The 15,609-nt window shown below is 39.5% G+C and overlaps 1 protein-coding gene across 1 annotated transcript in view; it reads right to left on the bottom strand.

Annotated features, from left to right (window-relative positions):
• The window catches only part of rasgef1ba (RasGEF domain family, member 1Ba), a 124,351-nt gene that overhangs the window by 81,334 nt on the left and 27,408 nt on the right, over nt 1–15,609 (bottom strand). Inside the window, exon 3 of the mRNA XM_082556069.1 lies at nt 9,777–9,830. Within this exon, the coding sequence (XP_082412195.1) occupies nt 9,777–9,830 (54 nt within the window). The remainder of the gene's footprint in view (nt 1–9,776; nt 9,831–15,609) is intronic.

The raw sequence follows: 15,609 nt of genomic DNA, 5'->3' as shown, positions 1-15,609 counted from the left end.
TTCTATTTATATAATGTACATAACTCACACACTTGCTGCACATAATGTCCTCTTTGTATATATTCATTCACTGTATATAAAGTTCTGTCTGTCTGTCTCTTTTTTTCTTTGCACAGTCGAGGAGCGTATCAGGTGACTGCATGTTATACCTGTATAACCATGCACGTGACAAATAAAGAATCTTGAAGTTTGAATTTAGAAACTAATGTATCTAGCAGCGGTCAAAGAGTGAATGATGTCAGTTTTAACAGAGTCACAAACCCTCTCAGTCCACTTCTTCACTCATAAGCTACCAGACCTTTAATGATATCTCAGTTAGCCATCTCCTTGTTTGGTCAGAGATAATACTCCAAAGGTCGTGGGTCAGATTTGGTCTTTGTTTTAATGCTGGAAGGTTAAGTGGAAGGAAAAGGCTTTAAGGACTCAGAGTCAAAACATTCAACTTCAGCTTTTCATCAAAGCAATCGAGTTCACGAGTCACCGCACAAATATCCGCTTCAGGAGTTCACGTCAGAGTCTAGTTCCTGAAATGCAAAACATTCAGCTATGTTTATTTGTATTTGTAAAGAAGCGTTTCCACACACCATGTTTTTTTTTGTTGTTTTAGGATGTATGGCAGCATAAATGCTGGTAAAATAAAAGGAGACATATGCACCGATTTCTTATTATAAGTGCTTCACATCAGCTTTGAAAACACAGAGTTCCTCGGCTTTGGCCTGGATTGTTTTACTAAGAAAGTCAGTAACTCTAAACAGGCCACATCAGGTCATTGATATTAGATTTCAAACATAATATAAATAGCTTTAGAACTCTGAATCTCACATCTGTGAGTTCAAACAGTGCTGTTTCTTTCATCTAAAACTGCCAAAATCTGACAAAACAAGCTATATGTCAATCCTAGTCATTTTCTTCCATCTACACTACAACAGCATAACTCACTTTTTGCTTGGAGTCATCAGGACGCAGCAGCTAAGGTGCTAACAAAAACTAGCGCATCACACTTTTTCTTGTCAGGACAATTTTAAATTCTGTTTCTTAACCATTCTTTCAGCGGCTTCCAGTAAAATACAGAACTAATTTTAAAATTCAGAGGCGTGCAGGAACAGACTCCCGCTTGTACAGAAGAACTCATAAGACCTTGTTCCAGCAATCAGTGCTTCTTATCATCAAATCAGGCCCCGTTGTCATATTTGAAATCCAGAGCCGACCACATTTTGGAGGCTGTGTCGCTTAAACATCAGACAAACAACCATTCCCGCTCACATACACAGCGAACACCAATTAACAATCACAAACTAACCTAGCATACAGGTTTTTGGATCGTGTGAGGAAAACTCAAAACCAAGCAGCTGTTATTAATTAACTCGTTAATTTTTTTGAATTGCAGCTCAAGTAAATGCCCTGTTAAAAAGAGAAGTTTTTAAGACTTCAGAAGATGCACAATGTCTCCAGAGTCAGGGAGGTAACGTGCTACATCATCATCATCACAATACAGCAGACACAACCTTCATCGTCGTCCCTTATGCGACAAATAAATGTTCCATGAAGCGCTGTTGCTATTTTCATCCTTCTCTTTAAGGGGAGAGCAGTCACCACTTGAAGCAGCACTTGTAGTGTTAATCTGGGTGATAACATCCAGAACATACACTTCCTTCCCTTAGTTCAGAGTATGTAGAGGTTATCTCTGCTATTCATGTATGTGTTTGAGTGGGTGTTCATTCACATGCAATGAATGCAATATTCCCTAGACCCTCATCCTCACCTTAGCCATTACAACTAAGTTAGAAGCCCCAAATGTTAGCCAATGTTAGCCTTCTCTTTAACCGTTTGAAGGTCCTTTGGAGGAACGTGAAAAAGTTAGAACAGAACAAAATACTCACTTTCCTAAAAAAAAAACTACTCACTCGGATTTCTAAATCTTAGACTGGATCTCACAAAGATATCTGTAAGAGTGCACGCACATGTAAAAGAAGTACGAGCCTGGCTTAAGGCCAACGTCCAGGCCGTGACTAATAATCACAAGACCAGCAGGCCATGAGACTTGTTTGCAAGGAGCTAACCGTTCAGCACAAACACATCCAAACACGTTCCCCCTCTGAACCAGTTAATTTCATCCCTATGACTCAGTGTTTATCTATGTGTGGATATCTGCGAGAAGAGACGTGATGCCTGCTATGACAAGGTTACGTAACATCTGCAGGCATGTGTGTGTGACACTGCCCAGCCTAATTCCAGCAGAAGGTTAGCAGACGACTTGGTTGTGCAACACGTCTGCGATCTTGGCTTGATTCATGGCACCCTGTCAGAAAACCGAAGCAAGACGTAAAGTCAAAGCTTTCATAAAGCCCGAGCAAGAATTCAATGAAGGAAAATGCTTTTTAAGATAACATTCGGATGTGTGCACACAGGCGTTACATCGAAGACAAGAGCAGGAAGTGGGAGAAAAAGAACAACGTTGTTACAGCATGATTTCAACAGAGAGATGAGTTATCTGCTCAGGCAAAGTAACTGTGTTTGTTCAGCATCTCTTAGCATATTTTATACAAAGTTATTTGTGTTGTTTAAGCTGTATGAAGAGATTGAAGAGATTTGGGGCTGCATACAGCTTTGTCTTGCACCTGGAGAGTAGTGCGATTACTTCTTTCTTTATTTTTGGGGGATTTAGCTGCCTACTCATCACAGTGTTTTTAAATAAATGCATGACAGGGCAGTGGGGGTAGTTATAGAACTACTGGAGGGTTCTAATAATAAAATAAAAAAATAGTTCATGCATCCCTTATTTTAAAAGGGGGAAGCACTTCTTTAAAATCTTTATGAACATCTGCCATCAGCATAATTAATTCACCAAAGGGCACTTCGGTGCCATGTGGAGGCCGATCGCTAATACAGCCTGGGTCAGCAGTTTAATTCCCACTGGGACCACCCGTGTTAAATGTCACTGCTCGTGGTACTGTCTGGTGTTTTTGGAATAATCCACTCTCCAACTGGTACTTATCACATATGGGCTGTAACCGGATTACATGTTCCATTTGACTGCAATTTAAGTGACGTGTCAAAAAAATTTATTCTCACAAGTATTTTTAGACAAATCTGTTTCTGCGTGTTGCTGAACCAGGGAGAGGTTTTAGTTTGGCCTGTTTGGATCACAGTTAACCACTTTGTAAATATGGTGTCGAATCCGCGTTCACGTGTTTTTAAAAACACAATCTACAAACAAATATTTCCACGCAGCTCTAAATACTAAATTCCTGGAAATGTAAGAGCAGCAGCAACTTTGAAACAATTAAGTTGTTTGTTCTAATCCACCTTAACAACAGGGAAATTAGACTTTTCTGTCTAAAAAGGATTATGAATAACACAAAAGTAATTTCACTTATTATTTCACTTTTTTTTGTTGCTTTTCTTGTGTTGAAATAAAGTAAAATAACATTTTGAAACTGAGCGTTTAGAGCGTTCTGAAGCCTGCTGAGCTTCTGGACTCGCAGGGATTACTTGTACATCCACTGACCTCATTGTTTGAAACTTTGGAGAGTTCCAGCAGTTACTCAGAAAATACAAGCTGTGTTTGTGAACCACCAAATCTCCTTCTCTTTCCTACCGTTTATGTTGTTACTCTTCCTGAAAGCATCTCTGTATTGTATGCTGTTTCAGGAACCCTTAAATGAGTTCTTTGAGATGACAGCAACAAACAACCGTTTGTCTCAATATGACTTAGAGCCCCAGGTACTGAGCTTTAATAAACTCAAAGAGGATTCCTTGTTGTTGTTATTCCTGCTGCTCTTACACAGACACAAACGGTTAAATAGAAAAGATACAGCACTCTGCTTTTGGCTCAGATACACTTTCCCAGCAGTGGGTTGCTGATGTTGGAGGAAGATCAGAACTCTGAAGGAACATGCTTTGGCTTTTGATTTATTTGAGGAAAATATTTATGTAACTGGTGCCCTTATATAACCCGTCTGTATTTTAGCATACACACATCACTCATGTGGCATGTTCTTATCATAGTTTTCTCAGTAAGGTTTAGAGCCACAGTCAGAGGCTCCAGTGTGCCCCACTGGATGGCTTTGCAAAATACCAAAAGAGAAGAGAAGAGAAGACAGTAACAATTTTTAAAATGCACTCATTTTCCATCAGGAAGTCAGATACTGCCACTGTGATTTTGCAATGTATATGTAATGTTGTCAGACTGATAAAATGTGGAAAACCTGAGACTTTTCACTAAAGTTACACTTGTCATCTGGCTGTTCATCATTTATTTTGTTGCTGTTGATGTGAATGTACTGAAAATGTACCCGTACTCATCACTAACACAACGATATTTTTAAAAATACATTATGCTTGCGATCGCATTGGGCTGGTCCAGTAGTCCATGAGCTAAAACTGTTTGGCCTCCATGGTTTGCAGTAATGGATCATGTGGGTTTGCGACAAGCAAAAGTCCATAAAGATTATGCCACTGTCAAATAATCCCTGTAGGTAATCCGAGATGAGTTCAGTGTCTGCTGGGAAGCATTTGTTGTTGACTGTTGACAAAAGAAAAAAAAAATGCTCACACAAGGATCAGTTAAATGGCTGAATTTCACATTAGTGAAACGATGAGTGTTTACATTATGTGGAAACCGATTGTGGTGCAGCTCCACCAGAACGGAGCACCCCCAGAAGCAACATTACTTGCAATATGAAGCATTAGCATTGCTAATGTGGCAATAAATAACATAAGAAAAGCATTAAATGAAATTAAATTCCAATGTCATCATTTACATTGTGTGCATGATCTTCCTGGATGACTTACTAATGCGTTTAACGTGATTAATCTCGACATGTCAGCTTTTGTTTTGCTTCTTTAATCAAGGCCTCAAAGTCAAGCTCTGCTGGTCTCAGTGCTTCCCACATAAGCTGACGGCTCAGCTCAAACCTTTCTATGCATCAAATAGGTAACTCTAACATATTGTACACTATTTAAGCTGCTTCAGTCTGTATACAGCAGCCCTGCACCTTGCAGGTCAGCTCCGCCTTACATGCTCTGTGTGATTTTATCAATGCCTGACTTGAGTTTTCCTGCTGCTAGGCTTGATTACTGTAACAGCATCTTTACAGGTCTACCTAAAAAATCAGTCAGACAACTACAGCTCATTCAGAACTCTGCTGCTCGAGTCCTCACTAAGACCAAAAAAGTGGACCACATCAGTCCAGCTCTGAGGTCCTTACACTGGCTGCCTGTCCGTCAGAGGATAGACTTTAAAGTTCTGATGCTGGTCTATAAAGCTCTGAATGGTTTAGGACCAAAATAAATCAATGACCTCCTGACCCAGTATGAACCATCCAGATCCCTCAGGTCATCTGGATCCGGTCTTTTATCAGTTCCCAGAGTCAGAACCAGACACGGAGAAGCTGCATTCAGCTTTTATGCTCCTTATATCTGGAACAAACTCCCAGAAAGCCTCAGATCAGCTGAAACACTCAGTTTATTTAAATCCAGGTTGAAGACTCACCTGTTCTCAGCTGCATTTGAATAAAGCACCAAATCCACACTTTAAGCTTAAATTTCAAAACTTACATTTAACTACTGATTTTATCTGTTTTGATTTTATATACTGTTGTTTGTTTGTTTGTTAATTAGTTAGTTAGTTTATTTGCTTGTTTTATTCAATTTTAAATCATGCTTTTTATTTGTTCTTGTTTCTAATGTCTCTGTAAAGCACTTTGAATCACCTTGTTGTTGAATTGTGCTATACAAATAAACTTGCCTTGCCTTGCTCTTCCTGCCTTGTGATTTCCACATGCATGTGGAATGTCTGGGATATCCCAGAAGGGAGTCAGACTGCCAAATATAAATTACTGCAGATGGAAATAATCTTTTTAAGCAATCCTGACTAAAATGTATCACTTCCACGCCTTGGTATATTATAATTATTGTGTAGGGATGACGAATCAGCAGGTTTCAGTCCTTGTCTGTCAGTGTCTCATCTCTCAATGAGCATCAGGTGAACACTTTACCACACTCCTATGCGAGGCAGGTGTCTCCTTTTTTGTCAGCTACAATAGCCAAACAAAGGAATAATTTAAAAGAACATGTTTTAAAAAACAGATTCATCCATCCATTTCCTGTAGCTTATCCAGTTCCAGCTCACAGGGGAAGCAGCCTAAGCTGAGATACCCTATCCACTGCCACCAGTTCCAGTTCTTCCAGGGGATACCCCGAGCCAGTCAAGAGACATAATCTCTTCAGCGTGTCCTGGATCCACCCCAGGGGTCTGATGCTGGTCGGACATGCCCGAACCATCTAAACCAGCTGATTTCAATTCAGAGGATCAGCTCTACTCTGATCCCCTCCTGAGTAACTGAGCACCTCACTCTGTCACCTGGATGTAGTTTGCTCATTTCAGCCACTTGTACCTGCAGTCTTATTCTTTTTGACACTACACAGAGCCCATAGCCAGAGGTAAAGGCATATAATCAACCAGCAAATCAACCTTGTTTCCAATCTTTCTCTACAAGCCCAGATCTTGTCTTGTCTCGAAACAAAAAAAGATATTAGGGTTGTGTGACTGTGTGATCAGCCCTTCATATTACACGAAAGACCCAAAGCACCCGTGAGAAGTCTCTCAGAGAAATTATTCACTCACTACTACTCCGCTCACCACTAAAATCCCCCTTCATTAAAATTCACAGTACTTCTTTTTGAGTGAGCATCCTGCTTTCGTTGTCATGGGATACCCATTCCTATTAACGGTCAAAGGCTCCCAATCCATTACAAGCCATTTGATGCCGTTTTATTCATCTCGTTATTCACTTTTAATTAAAAATAAAGAGCTACATGACTGACTGCAGTAAATTATCTGTCATTAAATTACAGCAGTCATCACGTTGATGGCAGTAACATCAAAGACTTATTTGTGCTAGGCTCCATATTAGTGGGTGATTTGCTTTGATTTTACATGCACCTTGAGACTAAACATCAAGATGCTGAAAGCCAGAGAAAATTTTGCCAGAAAGGCAGAGAAATGAACTCAGCTGAGATTTATTTATCAAGCACATTCCATTCAAATATGTGGCACTGCTTCACCGAGATATAAACTCAAGTCTCTTCCTACTTTACCACACAAAATGACCATCTTTGCACTAGTTGGCATCCTCAGTTCACCTATAGAGGCCCGTGATCAGACTCAGTCACAGCTGTGAGTTGGATTTATTCAGTATACAATAATGAGTACAATGTGCATGAAGGGTAAAATAAAATCAATTAGGATTTAGGCACAATTCTGGCTTTATTATTAGATTAATCCCACAAAGCTGTGGTGGTATCATAGCGTCTGTCTTCTCTGGCTGACTGTCCCACTGAGAGTGCCATTGTTCAGCATGCAAAAGATTTGCATAATCCCCAGCCAGCCCCCGCTCCACCTGTGCCATCCCACAAGTGAGGTCACTCTGAAATCCAAAGGAGATTTCAGTGGGACAGAAACGGAAACCTTTCCTATACCAGTACTTAAAGGAAACAGGGGAAATGAAACCTGAGTGGATTATCCTGCTACAACGAAGCCTGGAATTGCAGATCTCAACAATTTTAGCTTGTGAACCTCAAAATAATTTTGAGGTTCACAAGCTCTAATAATCTCCAGCTCTTCCAGGGGAAACTCCAAGAGACATTATCTGTGGTTCAAACTGAGACTGAGAAATTCCTTGATGCCAGGATTAAATTATTTTGTCACGGTCCTGGCTCTGTAACTGGGTGCTTTGTGTTATGAATTATTTATAGTCTTGGATTTCATTGTTATTTATAGTTTCTAGTCTCTTGGTTTCTGCCTCTGTTCCTTGTGTGACGTCTAATAAAGTTGTGTTTTCATGTCGGTGCTTGTCATTGTTTCCGTGTCAAGTCTGTGTCTCTGTGCCTGCCTCATGTTTCCTGTTTTACTTTGACGGTCTCGTGTGCTGTGTTAGTGTCTCATTGTGTGTGATTTCTCCCAGCTGTGCTCTCTTCCTGTGTCTCATTCCCTCATTATCCCTCTGTTTGTTGCTGAATCGTCTGTGTTTCTCTGATTGCATTTCTCATGTCCAGGTCTTTGGTTTCTTTATGCTTGTTTCTAGTTTCCCCCCAGTTTAGGTTTTGTCAGTTTAGTTTTTATCACCTTCTGCTTTTGTTTGCATCCTGTCTCTGCTGCAACTAAAGGCACGTTTCAAAACCTGTGACAGATTTTGACGTTCTTTCCTCTCTTCGCTACATATCAGGTTGAATGCTGCATGCACATCTGTGCATCCACTTATCTTATAATTATCTAATTATAGCATATGAAAGGTTATCTAAAGTATTAAATTAGTTTGTCCCAACAGTATGTATTTTGATAATGAGTTACCAGCTGTTGCCATGGCATCAACAGACCTTAGAGGGGAGGTATATTTATGGTGTGAGTATTGTGAGGCCTTGGACTCGGGGGGGAAACAAAAACAATCGTGGCAGCACCGAGCTTGTAACTTTTAATTTTACAGCAGCAAACTTAATTCACTCATGCACCCTGGAGCAAAAAGAAATAAACAGTTCATCCTAAAAGAATATAAAATGTACAACAATCGCAACACAGACTCTAGAATCAACACAGTAGCATCTAACAGACTTTGAGGACTTTACTGACCAAGGCTAAGATAGATCACAAATGTGACACAATGCAACAAAGCTCAGTGTCATCATGATCTACAGAGCACCAAAAAAATAAGTTAGTCTCGTACTTTTGTCCTCCCCAAAAGCTCATTTAACCACAGCAGTTATGTTACAGGGACATTAACATATTTGTTCAACCTGGGAAAGAAAAAAGAAAAAACTTGAACCAGGATCTGAATGAAGACTGAAGAGTTCTTTGTTCCTCGGAGCAGCTGAAAGACTTGGCCACATTCCCCCAAACCAAGTGCCACCAAACATCAATAATCCAGTCTGGCATTGGACCAGCTTTGACTCTTCACAGTATCAAAGGATTTAAACAGTTTTTCATGATCAGGCCCTCCAATACCTGTGAATCAACAGTAGACCGCCCACCCACCTGCTGCAGCCCATTACTTAAAGGCTGAGAAAGGCCTCCAGACAGAGCAGGGGGATGCTGCTTGATGGTCACACTGCACATGGGCGCTTTGTACACAGGGCAGAAAGGGAAGCTTTTATTGTTTTCTGATAGATGGGTAATGGATGAATCCATAAATCTGTTGGCTTCATTTGGTGCCACTGAGCTAAGTAATTAAATAACTCATGTGCCAGTTGGCACAGGACACCACAGACTCCCCTCCCTGATAGATATAGCCAGGCAAACAACTGCGCGCCGTAATCATTTCTTTTGTTGCAGCTTAATTGGTTTTCTGAGGTATTTGCAATTGCAATTTGCATTACACGACAAGACTGAGATCAAGGAAGTCTTTGTATTTCCAAAAAACACGGTATCATCAACAAAGAGACAAGATTCTTGCCATCTGCCAGACACGGGACTGCTTGAATAACTTGATTTTTTAAAATGTAATAATTTGGGGGAAAAAACATATTCCATCATATTTAGAGGGCAAGGCAGCTCTGAAACAATGTTTTAAACAAGGCACACACAGGCACACGTATGCACACACACACTCAGACATCTGCTGCTGCTTTTTGGGAATTTTTTAAATCAGGAATTTTCAGTTTAAAGAAAACACCCACACCCACACCCACACACACCCACACACACACACACACACACACACACACACACCTTTGCAGGCATCATCATTTAGCTGCTTGAAGATGATATAAAGGTGACTTACCAGTCTGTTGTCCAGCACTGCTCTCTCCTTAGATAATGTCCCAAAAAAGCTTGGCTGGAAAAAAGAAAGAGAATTATGTTTGTTTTTTCACTTTCATGGGAACTTTTTGAATAAACTTTGTGTTTATGCTACTCCTGGTCTTGTAGCTCAGTTTATTAATGAAATATTATTATTATTATTAAGTCTTTAATCCACAATGGGAACTGTTGGGGGAAAACTCTGTAAAAGACCCAGGAGAAATAAAGACACAATGAGACAAGATCACTTTTTATGCTTTAACGTGCACACGGGTAAGCTGTTCAGAACAACTCACAACGTGTACAGAGGCTTGGCACTTTTTATAGGAAAGACAGTGAGAACAGGATAAGAAAATACAAAACAGATAAAATAAACAACTCCATATGTGGCGCTAGTCTCGTCAGCAGAGAGCTGGGAGAAAGCTGTGAGAGATAAAACAATCTAAAACAATATGTCCCAAAACAGTATGTCTTTGCTGAGAAAGTCTAAAAAGATAATTCTAAACTAATCTAACCATAGACAAAAGGGCATGCTTGCACATTTAAAAGAAGGTAAAGAAACATAGAATCATTTTTCCTGTAACAGGAACACTTTGTAGTGACTGGTCTTCTTCAACACTATAAGTCATATTAGCCTTCTAAATAACGGTCTTTGCAGTCTCAAACACATCTGCCCGACACAACTGAGGGAACAAGGTAAAACAAATAAATCCTTGGCACAAAGCAGCGTGAGCTCAAACCTGCTGAGCTGCAGGTATCGTAGCCGGAGCAAACTGAGGACACGGGGGAAAATAATGATGCTAATAAAAAATCCAAATTTATTATAGTGGGACAGGTGCCTTTGCTGAGAGTAATGGTAGTCATCTGCGTTTAATGTGGATCTGAATGTGGGCGGCACGTACGGGCTAATTAAACCCGCAGCTTTAAATACAGAAAGAGCCAACAGAGCAGAATAAAGTGCTTTCCTTTGCAAGTCAGATGATGACCCGATGCTGAACAAGGAGAGCCACAACTCAGGGTGTTCCTTCAAGCAGTTATAATCCACACACACACACACACACACACACACACACACACACACACACACACACACACAAACATGTGGATTACAAGGAACAGGCGAGCTCTCCTAGCCAAGGATATAATTAACCGTGTTTGTCCTGGCATTCACACGCAACGAGATGAGACAATAGATAAATATTTCCTTTCTGTTTACATTGAGGAATTATGGAGAGCAAACACGAGTGATTTTACAGTCTGCTGATTGAGCTCTCTTGTAATTTGCATCCAAAAATGTGAATTTTACAAATAAAGAAAACCCCGTGCTAGAAAAAAAACACATTATGCCACCATTTCATTTGTAATAGGTATTCCTGTACGCCTTAAACACACTGAAGTAGAATGCCACAGAGCCCTGGGTAGAAACGAACACTCAAAGTTTGAAACCTTCCTTTTTTGTTTTTCAATCAAAGTGAAAAATAACTAAAAATGGCCCTGCAGTGCCCATTTACTATCAGGGTGGGCATTCACTCAACCTTAATCTCCTCAAGTTGAACACTGGCAGGATTTCTGGGTAAAAGCCTACAGCTGCATGCTGTTGCATAACACAGCCCTATTAGCCAACCTGTTTCCCTGTGACACAGAAACAGGAAATCAATGGGAAAGGTCACTTTGATGTTTGATTGCATGTGCTCTTGCAAGAAACCTTAAGCACTAAATGCTAGTTTCAACCATATCATGTAGAGTTAGAAAACAGGAAAGGATCTAGTTGCAGGAAATGACTTGTTTGATGCTATAATAATGTACAGAGAAAATCCTCTTAAGCCATATTAGCGAAAAAGGGATTTAACTGATCAAATCCTGGAGGTTGGGAGCGTTTGCATTATCAGGCCAGAGGATCGAGAGACATGTTTCACTAATTCTGAAGATAGCTCCTTTTACCATATGAGGTAGCGTACAGAAGAGTTTGTTAGCATGAGAATTTCCCAATCTCAGACAGCAGTTCAGTGAAGGTGGCGTCCTGCTTTGGCTGAGGACTAGAGCAGGGCGATATGTCCAAAAATATTTATCATGATATACATTTGAAAATTGCGATAACGATATAACTGACAATATAATTGACACTAGACAAAATACTTTACAACTCCACAACTTTATTAGTGCAAAAAAAACAAAAAACATCAATGTATTTGTATTAAAGTTATTTAAAAATTTTACAGTGCAAATGCAAAAAGGCATTTTTTTTTTTTAACGGTACGATATGGCCCAGCCCTACTGAGGACATTTGTCTCAACGTGACGATTGTAATCTCAGACCTTTCTGATCTTTTGTTGTGCCAACGTAACACTGTAGCTGTTCCTCCATATCACTTATCCTTATTAGTTATGAAGACAGGCTAAGGGTGGGTTCTATGAATCATTTATGGGTTGGTGCAGAGACTAATTGAAATGAAAGAACAGATTGTGGAAACAGTCATTAGCCCAGTGTGCTTTTTAGGCATTATGTAGGGGAAAGCAGTGAACGTGTGACGGCGGGGTGCGCCGGTGTGATGATGAGGTGGACCCAGGAGCAGACACGGTGGGAGACCAAGTTTCAAAACAAGGCGAGCCTTTATTTGGCTGATACATGAATAAATCAAACAACAACAATAACCAAGACTAGACTATGAACTAAACGTAATTATTTTAACTGTGACTGTGACCTTGACTATGATTAACATGGGGGTTACATAGGCAGACGACCTGACAACGAGCAGTAAGAGACAAAATGCACACATGAGGTGATCAGCTGACACAAACAAATCATAATGACACCACAGGGGGAGTGTAAGACTTTCAAAATAAACAGGAAACATGACGGGACGCAGACGTGACCCGAACTTGACGACATGAACCACGCAGACATAAAACATGATGGATAAGACACACTCAACAACAAGGGGAACTTTAACACAGGAGAAGATGACACAAAGGAGTCTAAATGAACAAAGAACTATAACTAGGCAACCTAGGAGCTAAAGACAACAAAATGAACCAAAACATGAAATACGAATATCAAAATAAAATGAAACACTGGGTCAAACGATCCAGGACCGTGACAGAACGCTCTTCAAAAGAATCAATTAAAAAATAGTCACAGATTTCTTTTAAACAGCCTCAATGTTGAGAAATCCGATTAAAGTCAAGTCTATTAAAGCTCGTTTCTGTGGAAACAACAATGTATGGCTTTACAAATCATATTAAAACTGCATAAACATTAAGACGAAGTTCAGCTGTGGATAAAAATGCAAAGCAAAACGGGGTAAAAAATTAACTGTTTCAACATCATCCAGCATTGTTTAACTGTTTAAATGCAGACTCATAATACTAGTAGATTACTTTGTCACAGGGTGAGGGTGGATATCTCCTCATCTTGTGAGTTGTAGTTGTGATTTGATCACATGTCACTGTTTCACTCTCATTCAGATGGTCGTAATAAAAGTTTTAGCAGGACGCCCTGAATTCCTGCTAACTTAGCTCATCTTTACTTGGACGCTTCAGAGCTAAAAGCTTTGACCACATCTGGTGTTGCCGATGGGTGTGGTCAGATGTGTGTTTCGGAGCATCTGTAATGATGTGCAGAAGAGCGCTGGAGTGAGATGTTAATCTACAGGATTACAACAAAGGCAAGTTTTCAGAACAAGTATCAATAAAAGGCCAGTTTAACCTGTTAGTTAGCGGAGGAAGCAATGCTAATATGCAAGCAATCGTTTCCTTATTAACCTGTACAAACAAATTTAAAACACCTACAAATTGGATACAACATCAGACTATTGAATTCTGAATTGACTGCACAGTAAAATGAGAGATTGTGGTCACGTGTGGAGGGGGTCTTCTAGAAGGACATCAACTGTAAGTTTAATTTAAGCAAAACAGAAGCCTGTGTGAAAATCTGAGTATCATTCAGGATTGTTTTAATGCTTCTGCTGAGGAATGATGGAAGATAGCAAGCAAGATGGGAGAAACAAACCACAAAAGGAAGAAAGAAACAACAAAGACCAACAAAAATCAAACCCTGTTCTGCCACCTCACTCATTAGATAATTGCTTATGAGACTCAAACCTCAAAGTGGTGCTTCTACCTTTGACCTGTGACTTCTTCTACAAAGCAGGTGAAGATGAGACCAAAGGAAAAAGGAAAGCTGAGCTTTTATCTTGATTACAGGGTTGCCTGAACTAGAAGTGACCTGCTAAATGTGGACTTGTATGTTTATTATCAACCAGAGACCTGGAGCTTTTGACCCAGCTGACCTCTACTGCCCATCCTAAATGATTAGTCCCACAAAGTACACTTGCATTCTCCTGCTGCTCTCCTGTCAAATGTTGTTAAACTAACTCATGAAAGATAGATAGAAATTTTAAAAATAATACATCTGTCAGACCTCCACAGAAACTGCGGTTCTTCTAATACCAACTTTCCATTTAACTCAGACGCTAAAATTCCCAACTTCATTTATGAAATATAGATGTTTACAACCTGCTACAACGTGTTCGTTTACCATTCTCCAATCTAAGAATAGTCACTTCTGACTAAAGACAAAGACACCTGCTAATGTTGCGGTATACCAATGGGTCAATGTCTTTTACCATCTTGGCAAACTATTTTTATGATTTTGCTTATTTTACTGATTTCTTTTTTCTTTTCTTTTTTTGCATTGTTTTCTATGCCAATGTTGTTTTTTTGTTTTATGTTAGGTCTATCACTCTGACAAGTACACAAATCAAATCTAATACTTTTTACATTTGATTTATTATCATATTCGACTGGTTGTTGTAGAAAATAGATCAGACTACAGTGACAACAGGTCTGGTGATATTAGTCAAATGTTAACAGCTGTTGCAAAAAGTAAATGTCCATAAAAGGAAGCTGCTGCGTTCTGACAGGTGTTGTATAAGCTTGGAAGCCAAGCAGATGTAGTTCAGTGTTTGGACAGGAGGACATTTCACTGCAAAGAAACTTCACCTTATGTAACACCAACAATCACAAAAAGGATCAGGCAACTTCTGCCAGCACAGATTAGCTCAAGTGAACACGCTAAAAAAACAAATCTGCAAAAAAAGCTCGGTATCTTGCACTACAATAAAGCAGCTGCTGAACTCATCTCAGCTGATCTTTTTTATGTCGTCACATTTTCAGTTCTCGGTTGCTTGATACATTAACTAATTTCTGCCGTGTGAGTGATTTGTTACAAAAGTTGGTCAAAGTTTATGTAACTTCTGGACAGCTGCCCCTGCCCTAGCTTAAAAAGACTTCTTAGGGCTTGTGACTCAGTCTGTCACTCACCATGAATCAGGTCATGAGCGAATCAGGCCACAGACGCTGAGCGATTGCATAAATATAGCCTGTTGTTGTTATTTTGATACAGGTCTGTGATCAACTGCTTCAACTGCCATGTAGGCTTTAATAAAAAATATTATATATTATATATATTATAAATCCTATATATACACACACACAAGTGCACTAGAGCAAATTTAAATCTAAATAAAAGGCACACATTTTCATTAACATTCATCACAAAATCTCTACAGATGAATAAAACATAATCCACTTAAAGTCACACAACAGATGACGTTCAGGTGAAAACACTGCACTTCAATCAGATTTGTTTTTGCTGAACTACATGAAAAAAAAAAAAATCATTAACATTGAACTAAAAAGAAAAACCAATGTTGGAAAGTCCAGAAAAGGATTCAACAACATCAGTACTCAAGTAAAACTCACCACTGAATCTTTTGTTGTTTAAATCACATCTTAATAAATTAAACTGTCCCTGGT

This window comes from Aulonocara stuartgranti, assembly GCF_965226115.1.
Source record: "Aulonocara stuartgranti genome assembly, chromosome: 12".
Taxonomy (NCBI): Eukaryota; Metazoa; Chordata; class Actinopteri; order Cichliformes; family Cichlidae; genus Aulonocara; species Aulonocara stuartgranti.
The sequence above is the reverse complement of the archived record's forward strand: the minus strand, read 5'-3'. Positions and strand labels throughout refer to the sequence as shown.